Genomic DNA, 16,084 nt, shown 5'->3' on the forward strand with positions numbered 1-16,084 from the left:
TTAAATAAATCCAATTAGCATTTGGATTGTTACTTGGGTAGTGAAATGAATGTTATTGTACGATATTCAATTGAATGAATAATATCGATTTTTGAATGAATACTTTTTTTATTCAACGCGAGCGCATCACCTTCATTTTCAGTCGTCCAAAAAGAGCTTCGATTATTTGTAACTCTGCTTTTTACTAACGTCGAACCGACATGTAATCCAGTAAGCAGGGTTGAATTTAAATAGAAGCTTATTACACGCTAAATGAATCTTAATTGAAAACAAATTTCTTTTCATTGAAAACATTTATTTCTTATCCCTCTAAACCATAACGGCCAATTTCTTCACTTGGACGATGAGAGTATATGTAGAATGCTTACCCAATTGGCGATTTGCGGCAAAACCAAAATTAGTCATGCGACACCTATGATTCAGCTCATGAACTGGCAAAGTGATACAGTTTGCTTTTTTTCACCCGCAAGTGAGTCGTAGCTTACTACTAAAACTTCATTTTCTTTTCGGAAAAAGCTTACCCCTGCCAAAATATGAATGAAACGAGTAATAAATTTAGTTTTATTTGCAACTATTCTGAAATAACAGCCATTTGCAACTATTTGGCTCATACATTTCTTCGAAATGTAATCGGGGTATTATTGTGGTTATAAAAAATCGTTCTGTAAATAGAGTTCCAACTCGAAACCGAGACCCAATCAGTTCCAATGCCAAACTCCTTCATATTTTGGACTACGTAGGAGATTCAGTGAAGACTATCAGAGAGAAGGATCGGCTGTGTATGAAACAAAGCTGCTATTAGCCGGATATATTTTTCCTCGCGTGATCTGGAGTTTCATGAATTTACACCATCTCATAAAGGTTTAGCTTAACTTAAGAGGAACGGAAAATGATGTTGCGGCGGCTACGGTGCTCAACAAATTACATTTCGGAACAGCACACATATAGCTTTGTGAATAATATTAGAAATCATCATGTTTTACACTCTTTTCGCAAGATGTTTACTCTTCATCTTATAAAATGATGGTTTTCCTTCATTTTCATAAACAATTATCAAGAAATTGTTCGGTGATTTGGTGTTTAAAAGTTATTTTTTACCAATGTTTACAGAAAATATATGCACTATGACAGAACAGAATGAAATCAGCAACACTTTGCTTCCTGCGCTATCTGTGAGCTGTTTCAACGTAGAATCGCCAATACTTCGAATTCTTTTTGTGTTCTTCTAACTTTTATGCGCTAGAACTGGGATCATAACATATTCGTGTATAAATGCCGAGAGATTTGCAACATTATTAAGCCGAGTGATATATTACATATTTCAATGTCAAAGGTACAAGGGGTTGCTCGTGTCATTCTCCGAGACGTGCGTAAACACGGGGTACAAACAAACTTTCGAACATCTTATTAATGGAAGAGGTACCTATTAATGGAGCTAGTGTTGCACCAATGCTTTATTCTCTATTTTGAATTGCAACACAAGAAATAACTTTATCATCTGTTTGGAAAACTCGGACATACTCCCACCATCAATCTACCATTTGTTCTGCTGCAGGATAAACTTCAAGAGTATGTTACATAACACGAGCTATAAATATACAAGCATTTGTTTTCCACGTTTTGCAGCATATATATATATATATATATATATATATATATATATATATATATATATATATATATATATATATATATATATATATATATATATATATATATATATATATATATATATATATATATATATATATATATATATATATATATATATATATATATATATATATATATACACCGGCATTGTTTGGGTTGCTCTATTTTCCAGTAAATAAATCGAGATCACGTTGCTCTGCGGATCTGCATTGCTCCACTATACACAGGATTTACTCGGTGTGCACATTAGATCAGCACGGGTGTTCGCTTGTGTGGGAATCGAATGATGGGTATGTTTATTCGATTTTCTTTGTCAGTTGCTATTTACCTCAATTTAAATGTCACCGAAGGGCTGCTACTTCTAGTTGCGATTGGCTGGAATCTGTCTTACAGCATTGAAACGAGACAGACCGTGACAATATTTGGAAATGAAAACTGGGAAACAATAATTTTGAATGACAAGCAACTTCGACCAATTTACCCCTACAAATATTTGCAGCAGAAGGTTTGTCAGCTGCCAATAGAGCAGCGGTGATCGGCATTACGAAACGAAAGGTTTTGTGAATACAAGCTTGTGTGAAAAGTCTTTGGTTACATACCTGAACAGAATGCAATAACGAGATTATGACAGAATGCATTTTTCGTAGTAAGCTGTGCTACGAATCTTGTCTTGTTAGTAGTTAAAATAACAGAAAATTATAACCAGTAACAGCGCGAGATATTGTCTTCAAATATTTTTGTTATGTATTTCTGATCGCGTAATGCGGCCCCAGTGGCAAAAACACGCCATCACGCTCAATTTTTGCGTTGTGACGACTTGGCGGATTACCACTGACTTCATCATATTTCACTGCTGATTATCTAATAAGAGTTGTCTAGCAACGTCCCCACCTCCCCCGTTCACGAAGAAGGATTAAGGATAGGGTATACGGGAAGACCTACTCAACGGAAGGTCAGCGATTCATCAGACTCTTCCATAGGTATCGCAGAATTGGAGATTTAGAAGGGTTAATGTCTGGCAACCGGCTACCGAGAGTAACCTATGTTTTCTAAGCAAAGACAATTCGAACCTCAAACAGCCGGCTGTGGCAGTATTGCCTAGAAAAACTAATCTTATCTGCGTAGTTGAGTAATTATTTGGACAGATTTCGTTATTTCAGTTCTACGATATATTTATATATTTATTGGGGCGGATCCCACCGAACGATAAAAGGTAATATGGACCAATAGTTATGATAAAGCGAAATATTATAGATCAAAGAAAGTATTTCCTATGTTTCATATTGAAACTTTTGTTAGAATACACGTATGCGAGAGATAATAACGACCATTTAAGATAAATACATGGTATTTATAACCTAATGCATGTGCATGTTAGTAATAACGGAGCTTGAAATTAGATACATAAATGCAAACGCGGCGACTTTTCAATTGGCGATTTGCGGCAAAGCCAAAATTAGTCATGCGACACCTATGATTCAGATCATGAACTGGCAAAGTGATACAGTTTGCTTTTTTTTCACCCGTAAGTGAGTCGTAGCTTACAACAAAATCTTCATTATCTTCTCGGAAAAAGCTTACCACTGCCAAAATATGAATGAAACGAGTAAGAAATTTAGTTTTATTTGCAATTATTCTGAAATTACAGCCATTTGCAACTATTTCACTCATACATTTCTTCGAAATGTAATCGGGGTATTATTGTGGTTATAAAAAATCGTTCCATAAATAAAGTTCCAACTCGAAACCGAGACCCAATCAGTACCAATGTCAAACTCCTTCATATTTTGAACTACGTAGGAGATTCAGTGAAGACTATCGGAGAGAAGGATCGGCTGTACATGATACAAAGCTGACACTTTCCTATTAGTCGGATATATTCTTTCCTCGCCTGATCTGGAGAGTTTCATGAATTTACATCTCATGAAGGTTTAGCTTAACTTAGGACGAACGGGAAATGCTGTTGCGGCGGCTACGGTGCTCAACAAATTACATTTCGAAACAGCGCGCATATAGCTCTACGAATAATATTAGAAACCACTATGTTTTACACTCTTTTCGCAAGATGTTTACTCATCATCTTATAAAATGATGGTTTTCCTTCATTTTCATAAACAATTATCAACAAATTGTTCGGTGATTTGGTGTTTAAAAGTCATTTTTTACCAATATTTACAGAAAATATATGCACTATGACAGAACAGAATCAAATCAGTAACACTTTCCTTCCAGCGCTATCTGCGAGCGGTTTCAACGTAGAATCGCCAATACCTATTGACGCGTTTTTATCGATACTACACGGAAAAAATTGTTCCCAGAATCGTGAATAAAGCGCTATGAGTTCTGGAACATTCAAAATTGTTCAATGTTTTATAATTAAGTTTAATTTCTCTTACGTAACGCCCGCATAACGTTTTTATTAGTGGAAATATTTGTTTTTATTTTGTGAGCTTCATTAATGGTTTCCGCCATGTTATTACTAATTAAATAAAAAGCTTTATAAAGATTTAGGAACATTCGTTCACAAACCAAACAATTCTGAATATTTTCTCGTGAACTATTTCACGAAACTCGGAACTTTATTCATAAATCCATTCAATCCTCATGGACTACTTCATGATTTCTATTATATTAGTCACGATCCACTATCCGTGCTCGTGAAACAGTTGACAATATCATAAAATATTCAAGTATTCGTGAACTGGTTCATGATTCCTAGTACAATAGTTATGACTTACACTTCGTGGTCTTGAAATAGGTAACGAAATCATAAAAAAAAATCATATATTCGTGAATTGTTCATGATTCCTAATATACTAGCCACGATCCAATATCTGTGCTCGTGAAATAGTTCATAAAATCATGAAATATTATTCATGTATTCGTGAACTGGTTCATGATACCTAGTATAATTACCATCGAGTTTTTCTTACAGTTTAGCATAATTTATGTTCATCATTGCAGGATTTTAGTCAAGATTTCCGTAATTTATATTCACGTCACCATGATACGGGCTGGTAGATGGCGGGTAACGCGATTACAGCAGGGTAAATTGGCACAACTTGCCAATGAGACATGCCGCATGAAGCTTGAGATTAGGGTTCGCAGTACCGACCCTTTTTGGCGAGAACCGGTACTACGGTACTGAATCCCTCAGTACCGGTAGTACCGGTACCCGAATATTTTTTAAAAAATTCGAAGAAAGCTTCAAACTGAAATTGAATGCTCAAACTGATGATCTTATTCTCAGATGATTGATTTGTGCTGATCAAAAAACATGCTTATTGTTTTTAATTGCTTCGGAATGGTTAGACTCATTTCACAGAAGATATTTTTCGTATAGGGCACCTTCTTTTATTTCGAAATCTAGGCCACTTTGAAATCAATAACTGCTAAGTGGTGCGACTTTCGTCGACTTGAACAGATGGTAAATGTATGAAACCCTATTAACAACAGTAAATCAAAGCGAAAATGGCAGTAAATCCGAGCAGGTTAATCGCATTTTCTCTCTTCTTTTTCTGAAAATTGGTTTCAACATTTATGTCGTTTGCCTTCTATTTTCTAATGCATATCAAGGCTCCTTGCTTTCCTGTAAACTATGGAGTTTTGCTGAATTTTTCGATCACCAATAATTACAAATTGCCCCATTTGAAGCAGTTCACCAAGTCTAAAACTGTTAGCTACTAAATCGCTGTTCGTTCTTTTATAGGTAAAGGTGTAAGAGCAAACCAAATACAGACACGACTTAGACCATAGTCTTATTACGCGCAACCCAGTGAATAATGGAAACCAATCAGAATGTCGCTAATAAAACTTTTACTTCTAGAATTATTATGATGATGGCCCCAGCTCATTCCCACACAAAGGTGTTATCTCAACTATTTATCTAGAAGGAAAATTAATATAATTAAAAGTTATCTTGTAGACCAATATTTTGAAACAGATCCCCCTGCAGAGTTAACATATTTGTCATAAAAATTGTATAGTACCGAAAATACCGGTACTGGCTTTTGTTCAGTACCGGTATTACGGTACCAAAAATGGGTCGGTATTCCCGGGATTTTCGGTACCGGTATTACCGATACCACAACCCTACTTGAGATCCTAGGACTGAGCAAAGTCCGTTGGCCGAACTTTGGAGAACACAGATTGCCATCGGGTCAAATTCTGCTATACTCTGGTCTACGAGGTGAACACGCTCCTCGTCACCGTGGAGTTGGCTTCCTGCTCAGCGCGCACGCCTGCACTGCGCTAATGAAGTGGGAGCCTATTAATGAGAGAATAATCGTTGCCAGATTCAGAACACGGGTTCGAAACCTTACCATGATCCAAAGTTACGCGCCAACTGATGCTGCCGAAATGCAAAAAAAGGAGAACTTTTACAGTCAACTGAATGGTGTCGTGGATAAAATTCCGAAAGGTGATATTAAGATCTACATGGGCGACTTCAACGCGAAGGTGGGCTCCGATAACTCGGACTATAAGCACGTCACGGGACGTCATGGCCTCGGAGAAATGAGCGAAAACGGAGAGCTGCTTGCAGAGTTTTGTGGCAATGACATGGTGATCGGGGGATCGCTCTTCCCCCATCGACCAGTACACAAAGTGACATGGGTTTCCCGTAATGGCTTCACGAGAATCAAATCGAACACATCTGCATCAGCCGAAAATGGAGAAGGAGCCTCCTTGATGTGCGTAACAAGCGTAGCGCCGATATAGCGTTCGACCAACATCTCCTAACCGGCGAGATCCGGCTGCGTATTGCAAGGATTCAGCGACAGAAGGAGAAGATCAGGCGTTGGTTTAACACACGTCGTCTGGAAGATGCTGCGGTAAGAAGGTCCTTCGTCGAGGAGCTGGAGAACCATGCTGCAGATATTCCGGAAGGTGGAAGCGTAGAAGATCAATGGACCGCCATCAAGAACGCCTTCATCGCCACCTGCGAGAATAATCTGGGTGAGCTACGTACCAAGAGAAAACAGTGGATCACAGATGACACCTGGAAGAAGATAGAGGAACGAAGGGACGCCAAAGCCGCGATTGAGCGAGCTAAACACGAGGAGCCAAAGCCGCAGCCCGTCAGCGCTATTCGGCTCTAGAGAAGGAAGTGAAACGCTCATGTAGACGGGACAAAAGAGCGTGGGCCGACTCCCTAGCCGACGAAGGCGAGAAAGCCGCAAACACTGGCGACAACCGTCTCCTCTACGATATCTCACACCGCCTTAGTGGAAAAAGATTAATGCTACGATACCCGTGAAAGACACGTCTGGACAGTTGTTAACCGACCGCGCTGACCAGCTGAAACGCTGGTTCGAACACTTTGAAAACCTTTTTCAAGTGCTGGTCACGCCACCGTGACAACTCGGCATGATCCGCCAAGGGTTCGACGTATTACCCGCGTCAACACCGAAGCTTCATCATTGCAAGAGATAGAAGCAGCCATCCGGAGCAGGGGTCGATCGCATATCAGCAGAGATGCTCAAAGCTGACCCCGTAGTATCTGCACAACTGTTGCATCAATTATTCTACAATATCTGGGACACCGCGACTTTTCCGGCCGACTGGATGCAAGGCGTCTTAGTAAATGCGATAATTGGCGGGGTATCATGTTACTGTGTATCGTTTTCAAAGTTCTCTGCAAAGTGATGCTGAACCGGATACAGGAGAAGATTGACGCAACTCTCCGACGGCAGCAGGCACGATTCCGTGCCGGACGATCCTGTGCGGACGATATTGTCACGCTCCGTATCATCCTGGAGCAAGTCAATGAATTCCAAGAGTCTCTCTACTTAGTGTTCATCGACTACGAAAAAGCTTTCGACCGTCTCAATCACGAAAATATGTGGGGAGCCCTGAGACGCAAGGGAGTCCCTGAGAAAATCATCGATCTAATTGAAGCACGGTACGAGGCATTTTCGTGCAGAATCCGGGTCGTGGCTGGAGTTAGGCAAGGATGTATTCTATCACCGCTACTGTTCCTCATCGTAATCGACGTGATCCTGGTAGGAGCGATCGACCGTGAACCAAATCATGGGTTGCTGTGGCAACCTATTACTATGGGTCATCTGAATGACTTCGAATTGGCTGATGACGTTACTCTCCTAGCACAACGGCGCACTGACATGCAGAGTAAGCTTGATGATCTTACCGATCGTTCCTTAGCGGTCAACCCTTCTAGCTTTACGGTAGCTGGGCAAGCAGTGGAGAATATCGAAAGCTTCCAATATCTTGGTAGCCAAATGGCGTCTGATGGAGGCACCAAGATCGACATAGGAGCACGGATCAAGACGGCGAGGGCTGCTTTTGCGAGTTTAAAAAAAAACTGGAAAAACAATCAGATTAGTCGACGCACCAAACCCCGAATATTTAACTCGAACGTGAAATCTGTACTACTATACGCCAGTGAAACCTGGTGCGTATCAGTGGAGAACACGCAACGGCTGCAGGTTTTCATCAATAGATGCCTGCGGTACCTAATTCGCGCATGGTGGCATCACAACTGGATCTCTAATGCTGAGCTTCATCGTCGATGTCAGCAGAACCTGAAAGCGACAGAAATTCGGGAACGAAAGTGGAGGTGGGTCGGCCACACTCTGCGCAGGGGCGGAAACGAAATCTGCAAGCAAGCGTTAGACTGGATCCCAGCAGGACATCGCTGCAGAGGCAAATCCAGAGGCTTATGACGGCGCAGCCTTAACAAGGAAATAAAAGAAGTCGACGAAAATTTGACCTGGCAGCATGTCAAGGCGGTAGCGGGCAAACGCCCAGGATGGCGATCTGTCACAATGGCCCTTTGCACCACCAGGGGTGCGCAGGAATAGAAGTAAGTAAGTAGTCACCATGATATTTAAGTCATGTGATTCATGTTCAGCATTTCAGGATCTTCTCACGATTTTCGTATTATATTTATGTAGTATATTTATGTGCATGATTTCAGGATCAGTCACGATTCTCGTTATTTATATGCATGCTACCGTGATGTTCTATTCTTGAGCTTGCATTCAAATTTGACACGTGGAGTGATGTGTCTCGTGTTCATGATACCAGCATTCGTTATGCCTTTTCGCTTTATAGTGATAGGTTACTAGCGGATTTTTTACTCAGAACAACGTGACAATATGAAGGGGATCATTAAACTGGCACAGATTCAAGGTATCTTGTTCTGTGAACTATATCAAGAACATAATTTGTGGCTCTAAAATGAATTTTTGGTGCACAGCGCAGTTTTCGTTTTCTGTCCAGATACCACACTGAACCTTATCACATGAAGAATAATGTTGGGTCCAAATAGTTTTCTCATATCTGATAATCGTCTCTATTTTTAGTATGAGTGTTAGTTGTATGAAATTCAACATGATTAGAGATATCTTCTAAATATCACAAGCAGGCAAAATCGGTAAATCATGTACTAGGAATCATGAATCTGTTCATGAATGCATGAATATTTGACGATTTTTTGAATTATTTTACAGGCACGCGTAGTCAGTCGTAACTAGGAATCATGAACCAGCATACGAATGCATGAATAATATTTAATGATTTTGTGAACTAGTTCACGGGTACGCATGGTCAATCGTGGCTATTACACTAGGAATCATGACTCAGTTCACGACTGCACGAATATTTTATGATTTTGTGAACTTCAGTCAGTTCCTAGTTAGCCGTAACTAGGAATCATGAACCAGCATACGAATGCATGAATAATATTTAATGATTTTGTGAACTATTTCACGGGTACGCATGGTCAATCGTGGCTATTATACTAGGAATCATGACTCGGTTCACGACTGCACGAATATTTTATGATTTTGTGAACTTCTCTAGCATTGCAAGGATTCATGAACAACATGCAGAGCTTCGTGAATAAGTTCACGAGTAAAAATCCAGTTTTGAATTGGGGACTAATTCACAACTCCTGAAAGCATGATCAAGATATAATAAATCATGAATCAGTGAAAGTAGTACATTCGGGCTGCGAATAATGTTCCTAAATCTATGATTAAAATCACAAATCAACTTTTGAACCAATATAGAAATTCATAAAGTTGTGAACCAATATAGGTGATGACATGGTGGAAGTTGACGCTGAAGTCCATAAAACAAAATAAATATTTCCACTAATAAAAGCGTTAAGTGGCGTTCTGAAGGGGAAATTGAAAATGATTTTAAAACACATGATCTTTGTTCATGGTTCTGTTTTCATTGCGTAAAAATGTGACTGTTCTAGAGTTTATGGCACTTTATTCACGATTTTGGGAACATTTTTTCCCGTGGCTTGATAAGAATATATTAAACACGAGATGTTTCACAATAGATTAGAAAATTGTTTTTAAAACAAATGGTGAATATTTGTTGTGCTATTGTAAGCAGCTACTTTTTATTATTGTTCGAATGAAAATGGCGAAGAAGTCAAAAAATTTAAATCAAATAAAAATGGTGGAAAAGTCTGGATCAATTTATTTTATCATAAATTCTCGGAGATCCTACAATATTTAAAAATGTCTTATTGCTTTCCGTTTTTATTACAAATTGTGCGAGCCCGATGAATTGTTTTTAAAAGCCATTTTCAACCATTCTGATTGTAGGAAACTATTCTTCTAAAATTAAGTGCGTAGTGATAGAACAATTTATCACTAATATGAGGATTAATTAGTGTAAAATATTATTTTTGTATGGTTTTATTCAACATCAAACATAAAAAATAATATATTGAAATTTATTTTTTTGTTTCGATAGTACGTACACTACACAAAGTGAAGATGTACTTACTATTGAGGTATACCTGTATAAGTAATTACGTTGTATTTTTAAATTTGGAAAAAAACGCATATTTAAAGGGAGTTATCTCTCAAAACTTCTCATACGGTTAATTACACTAATAAGAGTCGTATTTTATGGAAGCTTCTTCAAATGTTCTTGAAACATTTTCGATAACTGTCAGTCATGGAAGACTCAACAAAAACAATTTACCTGATAACTCCAGTCATGTCATAAAAATACAAATGTTGAACTGGATCTTGTCATGGTCCTTGTCTCTTTAAACGTTAAAACGGGGTTATCATAATATTTGAAAACGAAAAAACAAGTTTTTTTTCTTCTTTACTGAATCTTCATGGAAATCATTCAACGTATTCGCGGCATTGTTATAGTACTAGTATTTTGTTGGATGATCCGTTTGCTCGGGGTATTTGCATATTCAATGCTTTGCTAGAACGGACAGTATCTCTCATAATAAAATTACCTTTTAAAACGTCATCAGTTCTTTCTATGGGCAGACGATCTTTGGGTTCATCCAAATGGTGGCCGGACGCTTCCGTTTCCAAGCATACAGTCATTGCAGTCGATGGACATGGTTTTGCTTTACAGCGTGTCTCGTCGACGAGAACTCCAACCGGACTAGAATCGATCAGCGTTTTCTGTTCCTTTTCTTTCGTTTTGCGATCTTTGTCCTTTGCATGGTGCAATGAAGCGGCGGGTGTGTCTGGTTGAGTGTTTCCCGTGCCGCTGCAGCCACTGCTGCCGGCACCGCTACTGCCGCTGTGATGAGTCTTCGAACTACCACTGGAAGATGATACAATGATTAGATTTTAATATTTCAGCCTGTAATTATAAAGAGGGGGCTACGTTGGAAAAATATCGATCTTAAAATGATGATGCTATGCATTGATGATGACGGTCCCACCTCATACCCCCACAAAGGTGTGAGCTGAACGATTTATCTAAAAGATAATTAATATTTTGATCCATAACAAAACCAGTTAACAAAAAGAAACGGACTGGTTCAATTTGCAGACATAGCTTTCCTTCAAAAGAACGTAACCAGATACATTTCGAATATTCCGCCAACAACTAGGGTCCATCAAGAAAATTTCCATTCCGGGAAGATACTTGATAGAATCGGGAATTGAACCCAATAGCTTCCATTTCCGATAATTCTCTGTAAGACTCCTCCCGCCTGACCAAGACATCGGTACTACCAAGACCGAAAATAGCTCAAATCTATCAAAATTGGTGCTTTCCTCGCAGTGCTTTTTGCTCAATTTTTACCTTCCGATGAACATAAGTATTCCCCTGGCTTATTACGTGCTGGTTGCGAAACCCACGCTAAAAACCACGTTAACCACCCAACTGTATATTATGCCCTCCATTTGAGATTTGGTTAGTGAAAATTGGTTCAGTCATCACCGAAGTGGCTTTAGTTCTGGAATATGGCCGGAACCGTGGACTTCCGGAATTATCGATAGTAGACAAGATAAGATAAGAATAAGAATCCTTGATTCGCCATCAGTGATCTAGAACTGCGCATCGAAGTAATTTAATGTTCATTTCAATAGATTTTTAACATTTGCGGTTTAACGATTGTACCGGCTTGTGCGACTACCCCTGGCTGCTACTCCGTTATCGATCTGGACTAGCTGAAGTTGCACAGAGAATAAGTAGATAATTATGCTTGGGAGTAGCGAAACATCTTTCAATGTGCAACTCCTGGTAATCCTGAAGTGTTTATTGATCAATCCCGGCGCCGGCCAGGCCCGAACGTAGATCGCGGAAGGAAACGAAAGGAATGGTTAGTCCGAAACTTGCTTTTGCTAGAGGCCGTATATACTACTGCGCATTCCACAAGTATCACAGGAGTAGGATATTTTTGTTAGTAAGAGTATAGAAGCTGGATCCAGTCTTCCCATATGCACGTCGCACACAATGTTCGCTCTGGTTCTGTGCTCATATTAAACCCACACTTCGTGTACGAACTCAAACACGCTATTTCGTACCTAAACACGTGCACATGTTCGCCTGCACAACTGAACCCCATGTACGTACACGGTGTGCGTACACATCGGTTCGTGGCACAAGTTTTCTCTTTCTCACTCTCATCGTCACTAGCGCTGACTCTTTTTGCCATGTGCGAATCGTTCTCGTGCACGTACCTACTGTACGTACACGGGTTTGAACAAGAGTTTGCACATCGTTCGCTTGAGTTCGATGTTCGAGGCGAACTTGTACATCGAGGCGAAGCATGTTTTAAGTTGAACGCATGCACGAAATTAGGTACAAAATTGTCCATGTTCATGGGAAGTCTGGTTGGATCACTTCTTCTTTACCGACGCCAGAGAGGTGACTTCACTATCTGGACTAGATATCGATCCACCAAACTCATAGACCGGGGACCAACGACTTTACTTCCCTTCCGAAGGAAGACGTGACCACAGATTTTTTTCACCTCAAAAAAATCTCAACGACCTCGGCTGGAATTGAACCCAGGCAAATTGGAATGAGTGGCGGTCATGCTTACCACTCAACCACCGGCGCCATCTCTTTTTTACAAGGTGGTACATGAACCGTTAAACCAGGGGCGGATCCAGAAAAAAATTCGGAGGGGGTCTGAAGTTTCGATTTTGCAATGTTCATTGTACAATACGTTATCTGTAATAACCTCATTAGATTAAAATCAGTTTTGGTGGTCGAATCTGGCTTGCAATGATTTTGAGCTTAGAACGAATTTAAAATAAAGACTAATTTGAAATTTTTCAAACAAGTTAACCCATTCATGCCCATGTTGTTTGTGGACAACATCGTTTTAAAGCAGCTATAATTTTTTGTTTAGGCAAGAATTGTTTCCAAAAACAAGTGAAACTAATAAATGCGTCCATTACGTTTCATTTGAGCACTAACAGTTGCAGGTATTAGCTCTAAAACTGAAGTTATTACAATTTACCTGATTGGATTCCGATGGAGCAGTGCTGCCAGGGACAGTTTACGTTGACGACGAAAAATGAAATATTGATATGTCTTTGTTATTTTGCAATGTTGTTGAAAACTGATAAAACCTATCAATTTAGACTGTTCTCGACTACATTTTCCAAAATTGTATTAAACAGTGGAAGCTAAAACTTGAGCAGCTTCTAGCACTGCGATGGAAGCATCTATCTTTATGGAAAACGGGTTTTCTTGTTTCTTGACCCCACCATTTTCAAGGAAAAATAGTTTTGGACCCCTGTATGCACAAGAAAAAAGTTGGGAATCTGTCACAATAATTCCATTGTATCATTGAATGAGAAACAATGCATTGATAATGATTAATTTTCTGGGTGTAAAACTATACATTCACAACCAATAAATTTGCCACAAAAAATTAACAGCTCCTTGCTTGACACTATCGGTTAAATTCGACAATGGATTCAGCATAGAGATGAAAAAATCAAAATACATGAATTTCCATGGCGTCAGAGAATCTCGATTGACACCCCTCGACCCTATTTTGACCGTACCAATCAGTAACGCGGGTGACGTCGTGTAAACTGTCGCATACGAATTGTCAAAGCTTAAATGCAATAAATGCCAAAGCTTAAATGCAATAAATTATACAAAACTGCTCTTGCAGAATGGTTAAAAATAATTGTAGGGATGGTTAAAGATAAAAAATTGGAAATATTGGTTAAGTACGACGGGTAAGGTTCATCACTCTCATCATTGAGCTTTTTGTTTCCCTACGCGTTAGCCGCATATTTATACTACTTTCCGGTTAAGATATCGACGATTTATAAGTTTCTAATTAATTCTAATAATTAATTCTAATGATTAATTCATTTTCGATCCAGAGTAGCTACAGTGAAACTCTTCAATTACGTCGATTATTTCGAGCCGTTTTATGTGTGACAAGGATACCGTTGAGAAGAAGTGAAGCTTGGGTGGCCGCTTCAACATATTTGGAATTGGGAAGATCGATTGCCTTAAACCGCGATAGTAGTGCATAGAGGAGACCGAGAGGGTTATGGGCCTTTTTTTTGCCCTGCGTTTTTTTACACTGTGCACCAGCCCAAACTAACGGTCAACCATTGAAGAAATGTACTATTAGAAGCCTGTTAGTGTTAGTATAGTAATAATTGTGGTTTTTAGTACTAGTGCACAAATGTTATGTGCTAGTCGTATGTCTACCTGTGTATGTGTTCATCTGAGTATCTGTGACAGATAGGTCAGGGAATGTATACAGAAATGACGTATGTGATAGAATAGTGGGTAATTTATTGCCTTGCGTGAAATTATTTTCTTCCTAGGATTCGTTAGTCGCATTTTCCCGGTGTTCAATTCTGTACAATTCTGTGCATTCTATACCGACTCATTCGGGAAGATCGGATTAGATAAATTAGGGTACGATTAATTTACCGACACACGCATCCATTTCATGTCACCATAGTATGACAAAATCCTAACAGAATTCAATAGTTGATGATGGTAAATAAATATCATTTGCTGGAATTTAGACAAGTTCAAACATGTTGCATTACTTCTCATGTGTACCAAAAATAATATCGGTTAATGTAAACGCTTCTACTCAATCTCTTTGCATCATTTTTATCTTTATTCAGCATATTATTTTTCCTTTTTCATATTTTAAATTAGATTCATCCTAACACTGACTAACACAATCCATTGCATATTCTCTCATATACAATCTCATTCCAAACATACAAATGCTGGTGTCCTTCGCGATAACATAAACCTGGCCCCAAACGCGACAGGCAATTGCAATCATTCACACATACTTTCACCCGCGCTCTCGCCAACATCAAAACATTCCGATAATTAAGCGAACATTTTAGCACCTATAAATTTGCAAACACGATCTTAAGCATTAACTCACCGCTTGCGCGATCACGTCCGAAAGTCCCTTCCCTTCGTTTCTAGCAGCCAAGACCTATGCCTTCAGTAAGACCAATTCCTATGTGACCGCAATAACTAACCTGTAACTCCGGAACGAAGAGTCAGAACTGAACGAAGTTCAAAAGCAGTTGATGGGGGTATTATATCATTTGAAATCAAGTTTGTGAAAATCGGTTGAGAGTTCGCTGGAAAATAGGTGTGACATTAGCCTAGGAATTTGGCGAGTTCCCCGGGGGCCTCAAGATCCGCCATAGGCGACCAATATGGTCAAAACTGGTCATTAGTGATCTAGACCAGCAAATTCAAGTTATTTAACATACATTTTAATATGTATTGCATCATTTGACCATCATGGTGCTACCTGTTTACATATGGGAATTTGCTATGTGATTGCACTCTTGAATCCGTAACTCCGGAACCAGAATTCCGAATGAAATCCAATGACAATCTATGGCGATGCTACCTTTCATTTGAATATATTATTGAAATCGGCTCAGCCATCTCTGAGAAACATGAGTGAGTTTACTGTATCGATTTTGTTGGCTATTTTCGGCAAATTTGAGACTAAGAGAAACGAAAGCAATGAAATTGAAAGGCGGATAGGTATTCTAGAGCGAATCAGTTAAAAACTTAGAACGGAAAACTAGAACTAGGCAGGCTCATATGGGCATGATTGAAAGAAAATGTGAAGAATTCTTTGCCTTCTGCAGAGTAGGAGTTGGTCGTTGGACCCAAGTCTACCGCATGATCTATGGTAGAACGTAACTCA

General features: G+C 39.2%; 1 protein-coding gene across 4 annotated transcripts in view; it reads right to left on the minus strand.

Moving 5' to 3' along the window:
• Positions 1–16,084, minus strand: part of LOC131684711 (period circadian protein) — a 42,017-nt gene that overhangs the window by 20,849 nt on the left and 5,084 nt on the right. For all 4 annotated transcript variants that reach the window (XM_058967818.1, XM_058967819.1, XM_058967817.1 and 1 more), the window contains exon 2: positions 10,895–11,214. In XM_058967818.1, coding sequence (XP_058823801.1) covers positions 10,895–11,214 — 320 coding nt within the window. The remainder of the gene's footprint in view (positions 1–10,894; positions 11,215–16,084) is intronic.

This window comes from Topomyia yanbarensis, chromosome 2 (assembly GCF_030247195.1).
Source record: "Topomyia yanbarensis strain Yona2022 chromosome 2, ASM3024719v1, whole genome shotgun sequence".
Taxonomy (NCBI): domain Eukaryota; kingdom Metazoa; phylum Arthropoda; class Insecta; order Diptera; family Culicidae; genus Topomyia; species Topomyia yanbarensis.